The sequence below is a fragment of the Chroicocephalus ridibundus genome, chromosome 7, assembly GCF_963924245.1.
Source record: "Chroicocephalus ridibundus chromosome 7, bChrRid1.1, whole genome shotgun sequence".
Classification (NCBI taxonomy): domain Eukaryota; kingdom Metazoa; phylum Chordata; class Aves; order Charadriiformes; family Laridae; genus Chroicocephalus; species Chroicocephalus ridibundus.
In genome coordinates this window covers 53,028,768-53,051,174 of record NC_086290.1, presented here as the reverse complement: position 1 = coordinate 53,051,174, position 22,407 = coordinate 53,028,768, and the positions used below count along the sequence as shown (strand labels likewise).

The following is a 22,407-nucleotide window of genomic DNA, read 5'->3' as shown; positions in this document are numbered from 1 at the left end:
ATCTCACTTTAAAAGCAACCTGGGAATTAAAAATAATGCTGTAATTGTATGCAACTGGGCTTAAACCTCTTGGAGAATAAAGCAAACAAGAAGGCAAGACCGATGGCACGTTTGCCTCTGTATCAGCTGCCTAATTTGAAAGAGAAATTTAAGCAGAAAAAAGTTGCGCTTTCATGTGAAAGGGTAACAGCCCCTGTACAGCATCAGCACTTCAGGAGCCAGTCGGGTCTGTGGCGTAATGGCCAGTAAGAGAAACAAAATCCCGAAGCCTTTAGCCTTTGAAAGGAAAAGAAAAACACGGTGTTTAGAAGCGGGTACAAAGGGGCAGAAGTGTCCTCTCATACAAAAAAAAAAAAAAAAGTATTTTAAGAAACAAAGGTATTTTAAAAAACATACCCTGAATTTTCAGTGGGGACAAAGCAACTTTGCCATGGAATTCCTTAGAATAGTAAGGCATTTTTAGATAAAATCCGTTAATCTACCTCACATTTCACATGTAATACTTGTAGCTCCTTATAAATGTTTCTTTGCCCATTTCTTACCACGAAAGAGACTAAATTAGGGAGGACCAGGCTGGAAGAACGAAATATGCAGATTCCATTTATGCACATTAAAGTCGGTTTTGTGCAGTGCGTTGCTGCCCTCCTTTGACAAAAACCTACAAGTTAAGCTTGATGTGACAGAAAAGGCCGGCAGGGTCACGGCAGCAACTTCTAGTGACACCAGAAGAATCGGCTGCTAATTGGAAGATAACGCAGTATATGCAGTTTAGGGGAAAAAAACCGTCGTTAACCAATGACCGTATTGTTTTCTTTGCAAGGAACATGACAGGGAATGACAGTCAGGGGTTGCTAATCCCGAACTTTTATGAATTGTTAGCAGACACAAAACAATACGAGGAGTAATAAATCACTTCACGCGCACACTAGTAACGATCAAGGATCCCTCGGCTGCCCTGCGGCGTATTTGGCAAGACCTCCTGCATTGTCTTCCAAGGGACTAAACTCAGCTTTACAGAGGGACCTGCAGGAATCCTGTCAGCTCGCACTTGGTTCCTGTTTTTAATTTGATAAATTACATAACAATAATAATAATACTATAAAAAAAAAAAAGGGCTAGGCTTTTCCCTCTCACCCAGAAAATGGAGAATTCTCCGTCGTGCTGTCCACTAATCTTCATTTCCCTCCTTCTGTTTTGTCTTTGTCTCTTCAGGGGGAAAACTGGCTATCATGGATGTTCGAAAAATTGGTGATTGTCATGGTTTGTTATTTTATCTTATCTATAATCAACTCCATGGCCCAAAGCTATGCCAAACGGCTGCAACAGAAGATGTACTCGGAAGAAAAAACCAAATGAGCCTGGAAAAAAAAAACCTTGGAATGGGTTTTAGCAGACACAAAAAAAATGACACATCTTTCCATATGTTTAAAAATCAGCATTATTCAAAACGTGGGAAAACTTTTTAACATCAATTTTCAACTATTACAAGTTTCTATCTAATTTTGAAAGTAATTTGGATATTAGAGCAGACGTTTCATTGACAAACTTATAAATGTTAAGGTAAGGTATAAATGCCTTCCAAGTCTGAGTTGTTATTATACAGGATGGACAACGTGATGTTAAATGCCGTTTAACACGAATGTTGTCCATCCAAATTACTTCCAAAACCGATGATTTAACGCTCTCCATTTCCTGATTTAACTTCAGACCGACCCAAGGGTAACTTTTTCTTTTGAAGGGTGGCTGTTTTGCTTTTTTCCATAACTTTCAAGACCATGAAAATGTATATAAATGAGTACAGATCGGATAGAAACTGTTGCATGTCCCTCCTGGTAAGGCTGTTCCATCTGAACTCTCCGGTGTCCCGCTGCGTTGCACGTGCTCTCGGTTGGAAACGCCACCCTCTTAAACATCATGATGTTAGCAGAGATGGTTGATGTCAAAATGCCGAAGCTGACATTTTTTTTATTCTGTATATTTAGAATGAAGTTAAGATAAAACTTTATAAAGTCATCTTTGATCATTCCAGAATTTCTTGTGTCAGTCTTTTTAAGCTGTTCCTTTTCCTCTCCCCTTTTGTATGCTCAGTTACTTTAGTTTCTTTATTAAGCCTTAATCCCACAAATCGCATGCTTTACTCATCCTTCCTGCACAAACGGTGCTGAAGCCCTTTGTTCTTTTTTTTTTTTTTTATCTTTTTTCTTAAGAACTTCTTACTTAGCAGAAGGAAGTAGAAAGCAGATCACTTGCTTGAAGTGTGGCTCACTGCTTAAAATAGGCAAGTTAAATAGCTGGTGATATTTCTTATCATAAATCCTTCTCAGATGTTTGCCGCTGGTCACGGCACCGTGGGCAGTGAAGAGAGGGGGAGGGAGGAGTAAAGATTTCAGCTGAAAACAGATTTGATGTCAGAGAACCTTAACCGTGGACTTTTGGAGTCAGATAGTTTTAAAGCATTGTTATGAATCAGTGTGTTCCAGTTGTTAATGTACAGGACCAGAACTAATAGTCAAGTGGACCTTTTCCCTCTTTAGTAAGTAGATATCCATTCCACTGCTGCTCTACATTTATTACTACTCTCATAATTTTTGGACTATTACTTTTTATCCCAGGGGTAAGTAACAGGAATTAATTTGGCTTTCAATTAGTGTTATCAAAAGGTGGCAGAGAGTAGGTTAGATGTTGCTCAGGTTGGATTTCTCCGGCGTTAGGGCAGGTCTCGAGCCAGGTGTGACAACATGTATTTTGTTCAATCCTGCCTGAGTGTCCTCTTGTGTTGCCAACCGTCGTGACATCTCCATGGCTGTACCATCCTGTCGGATAGCTTATCAGACTGATGTTGACTGTTGGATCTCATGGCAACAACAGTCGGTAGGCTGTCTGACATTTTGGTATCTTTCATCTGACCGTTCCCTCATCCATCTCCAGCTGTTTCCATTGAACATCAGTAGCACCTGAATGTTTTGGGGTTTAGATGGAAGCGAGCTCAGCAGTCGGGCAGTGCCGCAGGCTGCATAAGAAACATCTTTTTAAAGTTTCGTCTCAGTCACGTGTGAGGTTTGTAATGTTGCTCTTGTAATGCTTCATATATAGCTTTAAGCAACGTTCGGAGGCTTTTTAACAGGCGCTTCTCCCACCAGAGCTGCTGACTAGGTTAAATAGCTGAAAGTCCCTGTGCTGGGAGGCGGTACAGGACAGTTGAAAGCACAAAGGCCATTCAGTTGGATTTTTAAAAGATTAACAGTATTTCTTAAATCCTGGCCCTAGCAGCTTGTTCACTTTTTGGCTTAAACACGGTCTTACAATACACATTCAAAAAATCATAGCTCTATTTGATACTTCGCTTGTTTCAGTCTACTAAAACTTTAATCTTGCACCCGTCAGCAGTTCGTAGCTGTTTGTTTCGCTTTTCTCCAGGATACTTGGATTAGTGAAAGCACTGGTTGCTGCCCTCCCTAGTTCTGGCGGCAGCTGTTTGTCCTCAAATCCACCATTCGCCCGAGGGCCACTGGTATTTACTTCACACAGTTCTGGTCGTGTCGTAAAGCCTTTCATGACAGTAAATGACAGTTATGCCGTGTTGGGGTCCCTGTATGCTGTCAGATTGAAATGAGGAGACTGTAACAATAATTAAAAGGACAAACCCCCTCTTCCTACAGCTTGAGGAAATAAACTACACCTTTCTGAATGCTTTAGTGGCCTCCTCATAATGATGCCTCCTCGCCTACTGAAAAATCACTAGACAAATTGGAAGCTTTCTCCCACTTTTATTTCAATATATGTTTACATACATATTGTGCAAAATAGATCTATCTCTTGTTCTGCAACTCATGTTTGTATGTGTCCGTGGTTCCAATAAGCTGTGCTGCTCTTCTGGAGCTTTCTAACACCATTTAAAGAAGGGACTGGTCATTCCACTTGCTTCAACCTGTTCAGCCGCTGGGAGATTATAAGACTTGGTAAAAGGTAAAATATAATAGAAAAAGTTATGCAAACCTAGTGAGATTTGCAAATGGACAGTTCTGTGTTTGCTTAAATAAACAAACAAATAACAGTTTCCCGGTGTCTATTTCAGCTGGATTGTTTCAATTTCTGTATATTGAGCGTGGTTGTTACGCTGTGAAACATTCTGCCGTGAGTGTGAATCCAGAAGGTACATCTGCAGTTGCATTTTGTGGCTTCAAAGAACGACCCAGAGCCTTTAGCATTTCATCTGAAAACGTGTATTTTGCTTCCTTAATCCAAAGTTTCCTTTTGTCATACGTGTTTTCAGTTACACGCTGGAAGCAGTCCATCACCCAGTTTAAAGTGTGTTAGAGAAAAAGCCAAAGTGAGCTCTGCTGCAAGAGGAACAATCTTAGCACAGATCACTGTATTTTTAGCCGATTCTTCTTGTGGTTTAGACACTGAATAAAGTATCTTGCTTTTTTTCTTGGAATTACTGAAAAGCACACGGAAGTAACAGTCCTGGTAACAGCAACTAATGTTTGGTTAAACATCAAAGGTGACTTAGAGGTGGTAGAGATTATTTTTGTTTTAGTCTTGTCATCTGTGGAACACGGCTAAATCTCTGCTCTCACAAGGGCCCTGGAAATAGGAAGCCAAGCAGAAAGTTGGCCGTCTGGGCAGCAATTTGGAGCTGAGGTGGGGTAGGACCACAGCTCATCCTCCTCCGCATTCTCTGCTTGGTTCCTGCCTGACCTGCGCGTTGTCCCTCGCACACGATGTACTCGGAAGGCGGCGTGAGACGTAAGCACACTGGCTGCCCCTCTCTCCAGGCTGTGCCCCAGCAGGGCAAGAACTGTGTTGATGTGAGCAAAGATTGAAACGGTCACACTGGTCTGTGCCAGGCCGAGCCAAGGGACCGGCACAGGCCATGTCGTGTCAAATCGTCCAGGTCACACTTCCCTCAGCCCCATCAAAGCCACCAGGACACCTCCTGCTCCCTCTCTCTACTTGTAGTCCCTTACCTCCATCCCAGTGTCACACTGTGTTTCTCGTTAAAGCAGCTCCCTCTGAAATCACCCAGCTGCCTGATCATGCTAAAAGATGCTTGTCATTAATACTTAAAGATGGCTTAATGCTGTTCCAGAAAGTCCTTCCCTGCTGTGCTTTTGGGTTTCATTCCTTAATTTGTGAGAATCAGCCTCCCTCTCACTGCAGGCAGTGCTAATTGCAAGCGCAAATACTGTGGATGTTTCCCTGATTATCAAGGACAAATATAAATATTAGTGAGCAAAATTGATTGCAGGTGTAAAAGTAAGTGGTGGTTGGGTGTGTTCCTTGGAGGTAAATGCAATGCAGTTTTCTTTGAAGCACATGGTTAAAAAAATACTTTGTAATCAGCGGGTAAAAGGTTGAACGTAATTATATATATAAGGTAATTGAAAATGCTCTTCTGAGATTTAGAATTGAGGGGCTTTTCCTGTAAATGTATGTATTTTATTTTTTGGAGGGGAAGAAGTAAAACCAGTAAGCACTTTGCCCAGCCTTCTCCAGATTGCAGCACGAAGTGGGGTGTGAAGGGGGGAGCTGTGGCCCGGGAGGGCTTCCCGCGGGGCTGGCACCAGGCCTGGGCGCAGGCGGGCTCAGGTGAGGGTTTAACTGGTGGAGCCCATTGCTGTAACCTCTTCAGGAAACCGGGAGTGAAGCAATCGCCTTCCCTGCGAAACACCCTGCCGATGCATTCAGAACTAGGTTGAGGGTAAATATTTGCATATGCTCTTGCAAACTCATTTTTAAAAGGATTATACTGAAAAACTCTTTGAGCCTGCTGTGACTTTCCTAATTCAAGTGTCTGGCTGAGGGCACGAAATGCTAGCATTTATTTCTTTATCCGTTTCATTTTGCTTATTGATGCATCCACTCGGCTTTCATAAAAGGCAGCAAAACACCGTTTTGATAGTGGCGTGAATGGGAGAGGCTGTAACAGCCTGGGTCGGCTGTCAAAAGAGTGAAAGGAGCTGAAATGCAGAAACTGTCATCAAATGTCCAAAAGACGTCTGGCTGTATTGTCTCCCAGGTAAAAGAAAATGGGAAGAGCCCAGCAGTCTGTCATGGGCTTCTTGGTATGTGTCAGGAATTCAGCAAAATGGTATTTTGGTCAAAAAAACCTGATTCTTACTCTGTGCTGAATTTCGAGTGAAGCGGCTGTGGAGCTGTGAAGTCATCCAGCCCGTTCGCCGCCTGGGATGGTCAGTTGTGGTAAAACAAGTTTTGCAAATGTGAACCTGTTAAATGGGCCGAGCTTTGTTTTACTTTGCCTTTAACACTGCCCTTTATTGTGCTAGAAGGTTTCTTTTTATTATTCTTACTCGCTCATGGAATGATTCAAAGAGCATGGACTAGATTAGCATTAAATCAAAGGTCATCTTTCTTTAAACCTCATTTGACTGGTCAGATACGGGTAAGTGTGCTGCATCTTCCGTGTTTCAAGGGAGTTACTCCCAGCTTAATTGTTCTTCTGGTTTCCCAAGAAGCTTAAATGAGTTGCCCAGGCAGCTGGTAATAAGGAAACTCGCTGCTATTTCCTGATGAAAGGCGAGAGATAGGACTTGTCAGCTCGGTGTATTGTTCCCTGCTCTGATAACAGCCGCACCCTGCTCCTGCGGCCTCAGAGACTGCGCTCTCTCCTTGTAAGCAGTGCGAGCTGCTGTCCTGTCTGGTGACTGCTGCGCTCTTCCTGCTTTGGGGGTCCTGCAAGGGAATGGCTGTGTGTTTTAGGACACGTGATTTAAGGCATAATCCACCAGGTTTGGGGTTTTTGGTTTTTTTTAATGCTAGTGTGACAGAGCAGGTCACACGGGTCTGGTTCTGCCTCCCCATAAGAGATGGCTGGAACTTTTTGTTTCCTTGTGGCTTTGGTAGCGTGTCATTTAGCAGATTTTTGCTATATGGAGTGTTGCACTTATCTCAAAAGGTATCTCAGATCTAGGCAAATTCTCTGAACTACACCAGAGCGTTTGTTAGCCTGGCTTTAAGCAAGATTGAGACCACAGTTGTGATTGATGGCATCAGTCTGTGGGGAGTCACCTATTACCTCACGTGGGTACCAGTTGATCTGCGTGACATTTCTAAGGTCTAAAGCCTTTTCACTGGCACCGATTTGGCGGAAAATGTCATCGATCTAGCGGAAGGTATCAGCCAGAGCTCTAAGCTACTGAAGCACAGGCACCACCAGGGCCCGGTGCCTGGGGAGGTTAAACTCTGCCTCGAACCATTTGACAGTGTAAAAGATTCTTCAAGAGATTAGATGCATTTCCCAAAGCTTGTTCTATCCGCACGCAGTGACCTTGTAGTACCTCTGTTTTCCTTCCGTGTTGTCAGGAAAGAAACTGGCAGTTCTCTTGCAGAAGCTGCCCCTCAACCACACACATGCTTTGTTCAAGGCTGACACTTACATGTAGAAGTCATGAGTTTTACGGGATCGTGTTTGTCTTTCCTGAGACTGCACGTTTCTTCGGCTCTCTCCGTCTGTTGAAAAGGCTTGAAAAACCAGGTTTCTGTGCTCAACATTTCCTTTCTGTCTCTCTGAAAGAAACTGGACCTGCACAAAGAGAAAATACATATTCAGATTTACAACATCATACAAATCTAGCCACGTTCACAAAATCTCTCTGGTCTGTTTAGAAACCAGGCTTCTCCCAGTGCCTCGGTTGCTGCAGCTGTTTTCTGGAGAGCTGTGATATTTAGGATATTTTCATAACAACAGATTTTGTTTCTCCGATTCCTTGATTTTTATGTCTCACCTCAGGCCAGCTGAACTCTCGTGACACGTGCATCCATGTGTGTTGCGTAAGACTCTAGGTGGGAGCACTAGGAAGAGAGAGACTTTTAAGATGCCTGAAGCTGGTATTTAGTTAAGCTCAAAGTAATGGACGCCAAAAAAAATTTCCAAGCAGTATTTCTGCTAGAGCTGCGCTAATGCAGTTGGTGATTTCATTTCTGTTGCCTCCCTTAACTTCTATATAAACCTGTGGTAAACACTTCTGCATACGCACAGCCACCACATGGCAAATCCCTGCAGCTTTGTGCGTGAACTGAACTGGTTACGGCTGCCCGGGAGGAGCCGGGTGGGTGTAAGTGAGGTTTGGGAATGTGCTGTGCCATCCTTTGGCAAAACACTTCAGGATCACCCCGATTAAGTGAGTGAAGAAAGTGTTTAAGTGTTGTTTGACAGACCTGATCCTGAGAGTCCTGGCTTAAAAGCGTCACTGGTGTCTCTTCTCTCAGTCCTCCTTGTAGCCCTGTCTGGCCTTGGTGTGATTTTTGGCCAAGCTCAGGCCCGCTGACTGGAGTTTTGTTCGGCTCGAACAGGACCTCTGTGTAGTAAAGCAAGTTCAGGTTTCTTTTATAATGTCATTGAAGAATAAGCTCCCCTTTCACAGCATGCGTTAGGTTTGTATCTATTTTTTACATACTACTTCACTGTGAAAATTCTGGCTTTGTGGAGAAGCCTGACTGAATCTTTGTAGAGGAAAATAATGTGAAAACCTGAGTTAATGTCTGCTAGAGAGGGAACGGAAGCTTTCTTCTTGGGAGAAGAGTAGGTAATCGGATTTATGTTCATCAGCTGCCAAATTTATGGTTTTAACTGTTTTATCAGTTACATTAGGTTTCTTCACCAAAATCTGTCCTAGGAAGGAGAAATTGCTAGTTCACAACGTCAAGGAACTACATCAATACAGTCGCTGAGCAGATGACTGGGAATCAGGTAGAGACACAGGCTGAAGCTGCCCAAAAGTGGAGTGGGGGGGAAATTTCACAGCGTTTTCTTTGCAAGTGGCAGAAATGCCTGAGAGCCAGCGGCGAGCAGTCGCACGTGGAAATATGTATTCTTGAACTCGGTATTGTTCTGAGCCATCTGGAGAGCAGTAGCTCTGAACTATTGCCCAGCTCTCACCATACTTATTGAGGATATTATAATGAACTGCTACAGCCGCCCTTGCCAACCCAGTACAGAGTCAGTATTTTATTACACCTTCAGTGCGTGGGATAAGGCTGCTTTCCATTTGGCTCCTTCGGCGGTGTTCTGCTTACATGCTCCTGTAAATGATCTATTACATATTGGAGGCTGCTGGGCAAAAGTTCAAATTAAATCATGCCATCTGACCACAATTACACCAGTCTCAGGCGACTGAAGTGTATTTTTGTGAGCCTTTAAATAAACATTACGTTGTACATGTAACCAAATATGTACAATAATCATTTTTGCAGAACGCACCCATTTAAATGCAAATACACCATAGAAGATGGTATTTATTTCTCATCACGTATAACTAGTGAGACAAGCGCTGGTAGCTTACTGAAGCTCAAGCAGTGTTTACTCTGTCTTTTTTTGGTATTAACCAGTGGCTTGGCTTAGTTAGTTTCTCTACTTACTGCTCTTACTTTTAAAAGAGGAATCCTGGCCTAGAGAGCGTCCTCATTTTAATTACTTTTCTATCTTATGGTGTGACATTCCGTATTTTAGAAATGTTGCTTTTAAGGCCAGCAGACAAGAAGGTTTCTGCAAGCTGATTCGCACAGATAAGCGGAGGCCTGTGCCTTTGCTTTATACCACTAGACTCTCTTAGAAGTCCCTGTTTAGAATCTCTCAGGCTTGTATGAACCTTGGGATTAAGGCTTAGACTTCTTCCATGGTCTTTATCATAGAACATATTTATACCTCTAAAAATTGCCTTTAAATTTCCTACTGAGCAGGAGCAGCCGCTCTAATCTTTTATCTCAGGCTCCCTTCACCTTTGCCAGCGTGCTCCCTCTGGTTGGCAAGAGCATTTGCCTGACCCACCCCGCTCTGTGCAGCTGTTGGCGCTTCTGGGAAAGGGTTAAGCAGGTTCTGCTGATTCACGGAGGTGGGTGACTCATTACCCCACCCGCAGCAGGGGAAGCGGCTGTCTAGAGGGAGAGGATTCATACAATGTGAAATCAGAAGGGACCATTGTGAACTTGGAGTCTGTCTGAAAGAGCCGGAAAGGCTCTACAGTTAAAATGCAGGATTATCAGCTCTACGTCCAGGCGAGTTAAAAGCTGTCTGAGTGTCCAGGCTGTGCTTCTGGAGCGTGGGCAGAGGTGGGGTAGGAAGCCCGAGGCAGGAGGCTTGAGGAGGAAGCCTACGCTGGAATTTGCTGGGTCTGGGCTGCCCTTGAAACCAGTGGAGGAAAGGCAGCAGCTCAGTTCCTTTTGGAAGTTTTTTGTACTATATCAGATCCACACATCACTTTTCTGTTGACTCTTGTGCAGTTTTTAAAGTGGGGTCCAGCAAAATGCAGACTTCTTTAAAGTACGCTTTGACATCTGAGAGTATTTCCTTTGGGATGTTTGGTCCCTCATTTCATAATATTTATCTACACTAAATTTATTAACAAATGCAGAAGGAAATGAATTATTCATTCAATATCCTTTCGTACCTTAGTGTTTCCCAGTGGTATATCAGCTGGTAATTTGAACGTTACTTCCTTCTTTCTTAGTGATAAAATCCTAGTTGTTGTGGAAACCACAGATTTTTGCCCTTAATCTTGAGCCGTTTCACTTTGGTAAATCTGTGCAGGTGATCCTCTTAAAAACCCCTTCTATTTTTACATTAAGATTCTATCCTTTCTGTACCGGTAGTCAGTCTAACCTTATAAGCAGCAATACGTACCTAAGTCCAAATAAATTGTATCTGTAACTACATTAGTGCCCTGTCACTTGCCAAACAGTTCCTATGTTTAAAGAATTTGTAACAAGTTAATTTTTGTTCCTGGGTTTGTTGTTTGGTTGTTTGGGGGGTTTTGTGGCCAAATAAAAGTTACCCTATTCATTAAGTAAATCTGCTATAGCTGGAGTCCTTGAATCAACTTCCAAGTGAGCTGCACCTGTCTGTTACAAAAAACAATAGCGAGATTCGATGCATTGTTCCCTGGTTTATGGACATCCTGTGGGTAGTTTGCTTATAAAACTGGGTAGGTCAAGGCCACGGATGCTGTTGTCCCTGCCTCGGTGAGCGATTGGCTTGTGCTGACCTTTGATCTACCTCATTCATTTTAATTTCTAATGCAGTCAAGGCCCTCTGCCAGGCTCAGACTATTTACTGAATTAATTTTCTCAATAAAATAGAAAACGACTACTCCGCCTTTTAATATAATTGTAGATGATGAAAATGTGATAATAGCTATTCACTTCCTGCCACTTTGACCCTCTCCTCTCCACATCCTGGGGAAAAAATAGAGGAATCCAGCCATAGATCAAAAAAAATGAAGGCTTAGTTTGGGAAAGGGTGTGAGAATTTCAGAACTGAGGTCAGCCGTGAAAAACACTAACAGGAAGAAAGCTAGAGATGGCTAAAACAATTCCTGTCAATCTCTTCTCCAGAGCAACGAAAGGGATTACAACAGGTAATACAACAGTTACACTTTTGGTTTCACCTCCGGTTTTGGGGTTTTTTTTGCAGTTTTGAGGAATCTGTGTTGTCAAAATTGGGCTGATGGGCGTGATCCTCTATTGCTGCTTTGAAAAACTTTGTTTTCCCATGGAAGTAGGAGTATTTCCCTGAATCCTAACTGTGAACAAGTTCTTGTAGAAGTAGCCTTGTTTAAGCGTAATGCGCCCGTTGGCCTAGCTCTGTCTTTGAGCTGCAGAATCTTTCCTCTCTGTTTTCGTATGTTATAACTAGAGATTAAATAAGGACACTTTTATTTTTTGCTTTGGGGTTATACATGTTAGCTGTGTGCTGTGTTTCCTGACGTGGCCCAAATTCTGCCATCAAATGTAAACAAACAAACCCCCCAAATATCCTGCTCCATTAACTAAAAGTGACACAAGCCATAAATAATAAATGTACTTATGAAGAATGGATAAATGGGTCTATGTCATTCGTAGGTGCAATAAGCGCCTGCTGTACTTGCTTCCTGATCAGAATTTTAAATACATAGAGATAACGTAAGGTTATTTCTGCAATAAAGTTACTTATTGATGTAGCAGTACAATAACCCATTGCTCTCTTCCTTGTTTCTGAGAGGGCTTACCTGTCCTTAGCTTTTTAAAAATCTCTTTTACCTGTCCTGTGGAACAATGAGGAAGAGTATGCATTCCTGGGACTTGGTCATTTTTTCAGGCAAGGAGTTACGTATTCTCATTTCTGATACTGGAAGTTCTGAGTCTGATATCTGTTGAAAACACTAGGGAAAATTATTTATATGTTGCTAAACATCCTGTGCCTTTTTGAGGAGGGAGAACCTCACCATACTGTCTCCTCTCCTGACCCTTTGTTCCTTGCAAACTTGAATTGCCTGGGCTGTTTATCTTAATTTCTTGTGCAATCTTTCCTCCAGTTTCTGCTGTGAAAATACCCAAGTTAAAGACAATGGTCGAAACTGAGAAAAACACACCACCAGAAAAGCCCTTTTGATCAGAACAGTCCCTCAGCTCTGAGCTGCCAGGAAGTGATTTCGTGAAAAAAAGATTAAATACCACAAATAATATTCTATAACAAAAGTTACGTGTAGTTTTGAACTTCCAAACAACTCCAGTTTTGCTGAGCAGTATTGAAGTATGTCTGGATAGTTGAACTATGATTATTGTGTCTTCTCCTTTTGAGAGCGAGTTCCTAAGACAGGAATTAGAGCAGCTGAGTAAAATCAGAAAGCAAACCAGAGCGAGCTGTTGGATTATGTACTGTGGTTTGCAAGAAGAATATTGTCAAAATGTTTTGTCGTAAATGTCAAGCGATTTTTTTATATGAAAAGTTATTGGGTATATTTATCCTATCTGCTTTTTCCTCTTTGCCTTCCTTCTTGTGTTTTCCCCACCCACCCTACCAATGAGTCGCGTTCCCCTCTATATTTAATTATTTAGCTATTGAATTGAGGCACTAATGTAGCTCTTAATTTACACAACTAATTTTTCTGTGTGAACTAGGACCAGACTCGACTCTAAAGTGTGCTGAAGGTTGTCCTACTACTAATGGGCACTTGAAACTTATTTTTGTTTGTTTGGAAGACATGAGAGACTAACATTGCTGCCCCATAAGCTACCGTGACATTTATCAGAAGCCACTGTGCACGGACACAACCGTGCCGGAGAACAGCTATTACTGTAAGTGGATTTGATCAATTGTGAACTGAGCCCAAGTACTTACTTATTTTCTTCAGATTCAATTGTACAGTTACTTGAATCTTGTCAAGAAGTCTGTCTGCTGTTCCAGGTGTCGTGTGCCAGAGCTGCTTTGAGAACAGGCTCTCGGGGAGGTGGGGGAGGATTTTAGTTCTTCTGTACCAGACCTGAAGAAAAGCGAGGAGGTAAATGAAACCAGGAAAGGAAATAAAAGTAATACAGAGTGTCTGCTGTGCTCTACCTGAAGCCTGGCAGAATTACAAGGTCACTTCTGCATCTACCACTGTGTTAATTCATATAAGATTTAAAATCTAAATCAGAATTTCTAACAGGGCAAGATTTCTATGTCGGCATCATTAGCCATATTGCAAACCTCTTTAACAGACTCGGCATCTTCCTATGCGTGCGCTCATCTTTTAGTTAAAAGCTCAGAAGCCTGGCATGAAACAGCACTAAAACCTAAAGGGAAGCTGTGCGATTTGCTCACTTGTCAAGGGAAAAGTCCTCGAGACGGATTTTTTTAAACTTTTATGCCTATATAATAGTAAGTGGGATTATTTCTGTAAGAGAACAGTGTCGCATGGTTGGCGGGGGGGAGAATGGGAAGAATTCCAAAAGCTCTCCCTACCATTAAGTGAAAAGCTAACAGAGGCAGAAGAAAGCTCGGTGTTACAACATACTCCTTAATCCTGCTGTGCTCTTACTTTATAAGCACCCAGCCTGTGCCCCCACAGCCATGGCGATCGCCGCCTCCTGTCAGGCTGGTGCAGCTGGGTGCTTGCAGGCTGCAGCTTCACAGGGGCACCACCTTGTGGCCGTGGTAAAATTTGTGCCAAAAAGAGCCCATTTCTTAAATCAGCTTTTGAAATTATAGTCTAACAGATTGACATTATATTACATTACGGGCTCTTACACCTGAAATCTACCCCCAGTTCTCCTCCCAAATATGCTTAAATAAATTAAAAGTTAATTAAAAAAACCTACATGCTTCTAACTTACAGGAAGAAGAGCAAGAGTTGCAGCTTTGCTTAAACCCATAGTTTGCCTCTAACAAATAGCCGAGAGCTCTGATGTGCTAAGGGGGTGTTTCTTTTCAAGTGGTAGGTAACACCACTTGAAAACATGGCATGGTGCAATGGCCAGAAGGGCATTCATTCATTATAATGTCTTGTATAACTTGAGGGTGACAGGAAAATTAAGAACTCTCATACCTTTTTTTTTAAAAGATGGTTCAAAACTTCCCCTATTTTGTCAAGGTTAATGTCCTTAAAATAGAATTTAAGTCTTACTTTGCTTTAAAGGAAGAGGTGACACACTATTGTATCTTGAAGGATACCCAAACGGAGTTCGGATTAATAGTTCTGATACTGTGCATTTTTATCAATATTGAAGCATTCTTAGGGCGAAGAGTTATCATGAAAAATTGAAATTGGAGGATCGTGAATGCCTTACTACTGTAGTCAAGCACATGTTTCATTTTTATCAGACATTAGCTCATGATAGTTTAGAAGCGGAGAGTTTAGCCTGGAGAAAAAAATCCTTCTGTGTAGACATTCTTCATGAAAAATACCCAAGTGCCAAAAATGTTCAAAGACTTAGCTACAGTACATAGCAGAAGTATTGTAAAATAGTTATTTATTAGATACAATAAAGACAAGTAATACCTGCTCATATGAATATATTCAGTTCTGATTCAGTTCTTACTATTCTAACACAGGCAGACACACTGCTTACAAGACTGAAAAATAGCTACAGTCCAGTAATTCATATACTTTGGGAAGTCGATGGATGGTTTTCCAGTGCTGGCTTCTTTCGGGGAAGCTCTATTTCAGACCATTTCAAAAAAAATCAAAGGATGGTGTAACTGGAGATAACTTGTTCCAGAGCTGTGAAGCTGTCCAGGAAATCTTCCTCTTCGATCCCGAATTTGGTGTACTGGTGAATATAGGCTCTGTGTGTTGAAGTCACAGTAGGAATACGGGTAAGACATTAGAAATCAGTGAAGAATCTGACACTTGAAATCAGATTGTACAGCTATTGCAAAAACTTAAAATGAAGATTGATTTCCACCCGATAATTGTGCTGGTTAGTTTCTACTCTACCCTCTCAAACTCATTTTGTAATTAATACTTATTGGTAAGTCTTGACTTGTTTCTAATAGCTTTTATAACTTTGTGTATTGTTTAAGGAAACAAAATTGCAGCTAACAAAATTGGGCTGACCAGGAAATGGAAGGAGAAGTGAATATTAAATGAGAAAAGTAATGCAAGGCCTAAACCTGTGTGTGCAGGACAGGTTGCTTCTCATCACTGGTGTTTTTGTAACAGCTGGTAAAACCAGGAGCACAGCTAGTGGCAGCAGTTTTCCTCTTTTGGCTTTTAATTGCAGAATTCCTGTGCCAGAAACTCGTGTTTAGCAGACATCTGCTGTGACACGCAGTACCCTTGGCTTCACGATGATCAAAGTAAAAAGGCAATTCTTTTCTAGATTTCTTGGTTCTACTGAAAAATGGAACTAATAGCATGGGAGCCTTAGTAAACACACAGATCCCGTAAATCCTTTTGAACTGAGTAAGGAACTTGTTTCCTGGACTGTGCAGCATGTCTGTACGCAATTTAGAAACTACATGATCAGTAAAAGAGTTTCTATGTGTTATTTTTAGAATGGTCACATCGGAATGCACTGAATTTGTGGAGTTTTAGTACAGAGAAAATAGTCAAACTGACAGCACTAGAATATGTGGTCTCACTTATCCACAGAACATAAGCACTGCTCTGTGTTCCTCACCCTGTCATCATGTTCCAAGCATAAGAATGTTTCCACTAAAGTGTGGGAACACTCTGATGCTTATTCACCGTTACATTGCTGAAAGAGCGGGCTGTATTTACAATGATTTTGCTACCGCTGAAGATAACGGCAGTTATTAGTGAAGCATCAGCATAATTATTTTCACTTACTTGGATGCAAACATATTCCAAGCTTTTCCTACAACATTATCAAGAGGTTTCAGCAGGAACTGGCTGTTGCTGACCAAAGTAGCAGACTTTTCGTACTTGTTAAATGCTCTTGGTGTTTTCCACGCCTTAAAAGCGTCCTGAGGGCTTAGCCATGATGTGTATAATGAGGGATCTCGGAAACTTCCTGTAGCAGAAATAAGACAGCCCTTTTGACAAATGTAAAGGTACAAGCTCCTACATCTTGATCTCAGTAGTCCCGTGTGACCTAATAAATGCTTGGCAGGTCAATTCAGGCCTTGGAAAAAAGTCTGCAGAGTGGTCAGCCTGTTTAAAATATAACTGTTTTAAACAGATTCATTAGATTACCTAGAAGCATACCCTTCTATCAGTACTTTGTCCGTAAGCTACGCTCGTCATTCCAGAGGCGGCTAAATATACTTTCAGACAATATAGCCAAGAATCCTATCTTATCTGCGGACTTCAGTCTCTTCCTCCTTCTCTGAAGTGCTTCAGGAAACACAGAAGTCTGGGTTGTAAATATAGCAGCCCTAAGCAATTAGACAACGTGGCCTCGGACATTAAAATGTTTCTAGAGGGAATATTGACTTTAGTAGTCAAATATACAGCCTTGTGGGGTTTTTCCCACTTTCATCAGATATGGTTGCAAAGAAATCAGTGAGATGTGAAACAAGACTCACTGAGGCTCTGTGGTTTTCCTTCTTACCTAAGTCTACGCTATGCGTATCTTTTCCTCGCAGGATAACCAGGTTGGCAATGGAAGTATTGAAATGCGGCGGCTTGTTTGTGGAATGACTGGAGGGGATGGAGGAGCCCAGACGTGGTGGTCTTACTTGCCAATCAATACCTACGAGATTTTGGCAAAAAAAAGATATAAAAGAAAGTTAGCGTTTCATGAAATACAGATTCAGACTAGCTGAAGAGTCAGATGGTAATTAAGCCTAAACTGAGATTATATTAGGGTTTGCAGCTTCTGCCCATTAGTTAAGCAGCAATTACACAATTCTTAGAGAAAAACAGTGCTAATCCAGTAGTATTTGCCTGGTAGTCACTAGTCTTACCAGAGAAAATGGATACTCGTTTCTATTCTTAGTAATCTGCCAGCCCATTCTTTGCATAACTGGAAGCTATACTGAATTCCCCATGTAAATGATACGGGAGAGCTAAGCATGCTTTTAATTAGTAGAAGGCATAGAAAGAAAAAACATAGCACAACTAACTATTCAAGGAATGTTCCAAATAAATCATGTAAATTAAGTGCATGGACAAAACCTGTTTGTTTTGCGTATTTTTCAATAGTTATAATTAACTGAGATGTCTGGGAGCAAAAACGGGAGCAAGCCAGGAGCTGCTGTGGCAGCTGAGTGAATAGTTCAAGGAGCAGCTGGGTATGTAGAGGCAAATTCCTGCTGTCTGAGGGCAGCAGCTCATTTATGGGCTAAAGCTAATCAGTGAGCTCCACAAAACAATGAGCTTTATTTCATCTGTAAAAAGAAATGCTTAAATAGCGATGGATGCTGAAGATGAGTGAATGCTTTTTACCTTCCTCCATTTTAGCATTAGCAATGAGCATCTGCCTTAAATGTTTGATGAGTCCAGGCCAACTGAATGTGCTGTAAGCGAGGGAGTTTTCAGGCATCTGAGGTATGTTACGAAGACCCAGCATCTTGAATTCTGGATGTGGAACTAACGTCTCCATTAAGTCTCCTGAAAGAAGAAACGAACAGCTGCTCATGTTTGACAAAAATATCGCATAGGCTAGCTAAACTAGGAGGAGAGAGTGAGGAATTTTTCCAAGATCTAGCAATTTAAGGTAATAAACAAAGCAGGATATATAAAGTTTTAATCTGACAAATACATGGACGCATATCAGACAAAGCAGTGCAAACTTGCTAGGTACTACTAAGTTTTACAGAAGCACGTTAGCAGCTCTTGTTTTACAGTTCAGACACATCTTGGTTTACAGCCTGGCTCTGAACCTCGAAGACCCTACACGCTGCCAAAGAGATTGACAGACAGATGTGAAAGTTTAATTTTACCAGCAAAACCCTTGGCAATACGGATCGCTTCTCTAATCCCTTAAAGATACAAACGTCAGCCTGTTGCTTGTCGCTACCAAGTTGTATGCTAGCCTGTCTTCTGCCTGAGCAAAACACAGAACTGGCATTTTATACAAACTTCTAAGCCAACGTGAAATGTAAAACTCAGTCCCAAATTACTGTCCTGCACAAATTTCCTCTGAAATGTAAATAGGTATGAGGGTGTCTGTAGGCACTTGAAAAAGGAGAAACCGGGTTCTTTTGGTAAAGAATGAAACTAGAAGCTGGGGAATCTATTTTTGACTCCGCTACAAAATTGGAACTGCAATTCTAATTTAGTCTTTTGCTTCACTCTTCCTATCTTAAAACTTGTGATGTGTCCGAATACTTAAGTAAGGAGACCGAAGAACTTAAATTCACAACATGAAATAATTACAGAAATATGTGTGAGAATGCATTAGGCAGCTTATAGTTTGATACCTAATGGGTTTCTGCTATAGTGTAAGCCACTTTCTGCTGTGTAAGTGGGCTGGAAAACGCTCCCCAGCTGATGTGCAATGACTTGATTTACATCCCTGAAGGAGATCTGTTTAATATTCATCAGCTGAGCGCAGATCTTGTGGATGACATCATTTTCATGAACAAGAAGGGCATCTGATGACTGGTACAGATGTGACAGAGTCAGAACAGAGTTGTAGTTTTGAACAATGACCTGGAAACAAACAAACAAAAAATACACACAAATGAGAATCAAACAACTTAATGTCTTTCTAGCTTATAATCCTCTGGCAACTGTCATTTCCTCAGTTATGATTTAGAAAGGGATTCATTTTATGTGCCGAAGTGCAGAATGAGGTGAGGAGCTAGCAGAGTTTTTTCGTGGAAAGAGAGAAAGACCTCCGAAAATCACGTTCTTCTTCTCAGTTCATACAAACATGCCAGAATAAAATATCTGGGAACTGATTATAATGCTGAGATACTATCATAACGGGAGATTGCCAGTTACCTAATAGAGCTTCTCATGAAACTGCATTATACTTTAGCACTTCTATTATCCAGAATATTTTTTTTTTGTAAAAACAAATACCAAATATTAGGCTAACACTTCATTAACTCTGTTACCTTCTGTCACGTTGAACTTCTGAAAAGTAAAACGTACCTCTTTTCTAGTTTATTTCAGTTGCAGATATTTTATGTTTAAAAGTATACAGTGATTATAAACTTGTAGAGTATCTCTGGGAAATATGACATTCACCTCACCAGTGCCGTAGGGCCAGATAACATGGTTTAGTATAAATGAGGTTGGAAAAGCATCTCTTAAACACTGGGTCACAAATGCTCCCAAGCCAGATCCTGTACCACCAGCCATGCTCATTATTGTGAAAAATCCACCGAGTCGATCACATTTCTCTGCTTCTTTTTGTATCAGATTCATTATTACTTCTTTGTGTCTAGGCCCGTGAACAGAATAACTGTTGAATAAAAGAGGAAACAGCGAAACATGGCGGGTTATGTCAAAATAAAAGCAGTAAGGTGAAACTATTCATAAAGGATACTTTCCTTATTATTATTTATATAACCTGGCATTATGTCACCTATTCTATCTACAGTGAATAATCCTCAGCTGTGACAACAGCTGTTTATAAACTGTGCTTACTGTTTTCTATTCTTACATCAAATATATTCACTCTATTCTAAAATGTTATATTCTCACTGTAAATACAAATTTCACCTTGCAGTTGAGAAATTGCACTGCTCTACATATTGCTGTTCTAACTTAAAAATAGAGTTAATGTTACATACTCTGTACCTCGCACAGCTGCAAGAATACTGTTCCTAGAGAGTCTAGACAGCTCATTAGCCTCTACAGTTCACTTAGTGAAGGTTGAAACAATTGTTCATACCCATTTGCCCAGTTGTTCCCAGACCCTTGCTTCTGACAGAAGTGTGACCGATCATCGTATTTCCAGTAGCGAGACCTGGCGGCTATTGATAAGGTTTGGCTGATGACTTTCGGTTCCATGTCAACCAGCACAGCTCGGGCAACAGGTACTGGATAGGAAGAAAAACAAAACTAAGAATAATGTGCCGATATTACAACTTTTTTACATAAAACGGACAGACTTGCACCATGGCCCAGATTGTATTCCTCCCACTCACACAAGCCAAACTATTAATGGGGCGGTACAGACAGGTACAGAAAGGAGGACTTGGCAATGCCCCGGATTTCTGGAGAACCATCTACTGCTCCAAAGACAAATCTGAACTCTGAGACCACACATCTTTCAGGAAAGAAACCACTTAATATGTTTTGTAACCCCAGATTCACATAGTCTGGGTCCTACTTTGTGGTATGATCTATCTACAGTAGAAAATACAGGTGTTTGGAAGGAAAGATTAGATCTGCATGTGTGCTCAGTTTCCAGCTGCGTTACTGGCAGACTTTGCCCTGTGGTTTTAGATGTGTTACTGCGCTGATTGTGCTTCCGCAGTTGTTAGCAATGTTGTGAAGGCAGAGGGTTCTGACAGTTCAAGACTGAAGGTAAAACTCGTTCTTCAACGGAAGGTGAAAAAATTTTATTATTTCTGTACTCTTAACTGCCTTAGGGTATTAACTGTGTTAGACCCTCTGTGGGAAACAAACGCTTAAATGCTGTACCTTCAGATTCCTCCTCACTGAAAAAACGTTCTTTGCAAGCATCGTGGTAGGATTCATTCTCCTTCTTGGAACACAACCCATGTGTGCCATGGACGTCACTGCAGATAGCATTAAACACCTCATGGCCAATCTGATTGCCACACTGACCAAGCTGGACTGTGACTATTGACATTCTTATTCACTTTGTATTTAAGCCTAAAAAAAAAAAAAGTATGTCTTTAGTAACTGTGGAAAAGAGAGGGGGGAAAAAAGTTCCGATTAGTAGGTTTCCGAGCAGTTTTGCAATGTTTCTGAACCTCTAGTGAGAAGGAAAAGGCCAGTGGCTTCGGCCAGTGGCTATTTCTGGGGAAAAATGCACTTTCAGCACTTTCTCCTGAATGTCAGAAGAATGCAGATGGCAGTTTATAGGAAATTAGTCTGTTTATTCTTGCTGTCTGTCTGAACGGGCTGAAACCAACCATACAGCAAGTAAAGTCTTTGCTTTCTTACTTTTGCTTAGTAACACAGGATAGAAATAAGTAACTACAACTCCAAGAAAGTTACAGGATTAGGCTGTAAAAGCCTAACAAGCAAGGACCGTGTGCCTCTAGAAATGTGAAGCCTGTTCAGAAAGCTATCTGATTTCCAGTCCTATACTGTGACGAGTCTGATGCTAAAATCTGTTGAGGTTACAAAAGGATTCTCTAGAGTGTTCCCCATGCTTCCAGCACAGACGACAAAGGTTTTGACTCAGTACCATGTCAGTTGACGTTTTTCCCCACTCAGCATTTTGCAGTAGCTCTGGTTTCCCACTTTTCTATTCTCCTTTTGTGGAAACAAGGTCGATTTTTTTACCTCACTTCATTATTCTGCTATTTTTCATTATCATCCCGGCTGTGCCGGAGCACTTCTGTACCAGCATTCTTTGGGTAACTGCCAGCGCCTGGAACTTGATCCTGCTGCATTTTGCAGGCAGGTATGTGCTATTTTTGATTCCTGTGCTCAATTTCAGCGCTGCTGCCAGCCTGCGTGTTACAGCAAGGGCCAGTTATTCCTCACAGCAAAAAAAGCAATAAATAAACCTGTGAATGGTTTTCAGAAAAGGCTCGTGTCCAACCCACGCGTGTGACAGTGGCCTTCCCGGTGCGCCCTGCGCCTGTCAGCCGGGGCAGGCCGCTGTCGCTTGCGCCCTCCTCTCTGGAGCCGCCCGCGCGGGGACACGCGCTCGGACTCCACCGAGCTGACAGGTCGCCAGCCGGCGACCTCCCGCCCACCCTCGGGGGCCGCCATGTTCCCCAGGGTTGCCCGCCACCCGGCCCTCACGTCCCTCGGCCGCCTCGCCCTCTTCCAGAGCTCTTCTCCTCGCCGGCCCGCTCCCGCCCGGGCCTCCCCGCCTCTCCGGGTGCCCTCCCGGGTGCACTCCCCGCCCGGGCAGCGCCGGCCGCCCACAGCCCCGCTATCCGCCGGCCTCTCCTCAGGGCTGACCTCGGCGCCCCCCGCTGAGGCGCCCGCGGCGCATGCGCAGCCACCCGGCTCCGCGATGGCCTTCCCCGCCGGTCCGGATCCGGACGCGCCTTCGAACGACCCGCTTCGCGCATGCTCAGAGGGACTCCGGGCAGGCCGGGTGCCAGGGTCCGTCCTGCGGCTTCATGCGGAGTTCTGC

General features: G+C 42.3%; 2 protein-coding genes across 5 annotated transcripts in view; one reads left to right on the top strand and one right to left on the bottom strand.

The window, feature by feature from the left end:
* The window catches only part of VMP1 (vacuole membrane protein 1), a 69,175-nt gene extending 67,144 nt beyond the window's left edge, over positions 1-2,031 (top strand). For all 3 annotated transcript variants that reach the window (XM_063340275.1, XM_063340276.1, XM_063340274.1), the window contains one exon: positions 1,213-2,031. In XM_063340275.1, the coding sequence (XP_063196345.1) occupies positions 1,213-1,356 (144 nt within the window). In that variant the 3' untranslated portion in view covers positions 1,357-2,031. The remainder of the gene's footprint in view (positions 1-1,212) is intronic.
* Positions 2,032-3,822: 1,791 nt separating this feature from the next.
* On the bottom strand, positions 3,823-22,326 carry TUBD1 (tubulin delta 1). 2 transcript variants are annotated; one of them, XR_010071868.1, is made up of 11 exons: positions 22,230-22,326; positions 20,766-20,960; positions 20,011-20,158; positions 19,362-19,578; positions 18,587-18,818; positions 17,610-17,774; positions 16,774-16,914; positions 16,050-16,233; positions 14,865-15,043; positions 13,118-13,259; positions 3,823-7,546 (listed from the first exon to the last, which is right to left on the bottom strand). XR_010071868.1 is itself a non-coding variant. In XM_063340273.1 (9 exons), exons 2-9 carry the CDS (start codon positions 20,935-20,937, stop codon positions 14,941-14,943), a joined length of 1,362 nt encoding a protein of 453 aa, XP_063196343.1. In that variant the 5' UTR covers positions 20,938-20,960; positions 22,230-22,326; the 3' UTR covers positions 14,605-14,940. The 2 variants fall into 2 exon arrangements, 1 of the variants encoding a protein (XP_063196343.1); XM_063340273.1 differs by lacking the exons at positions 3,823-7,546; positions 13,118-13,259 and having other exon boundaries at positions 14,605-15,043.
* Between the last annotated feature and the right edge of the window lie 81 nt (positions 22,327-22,407).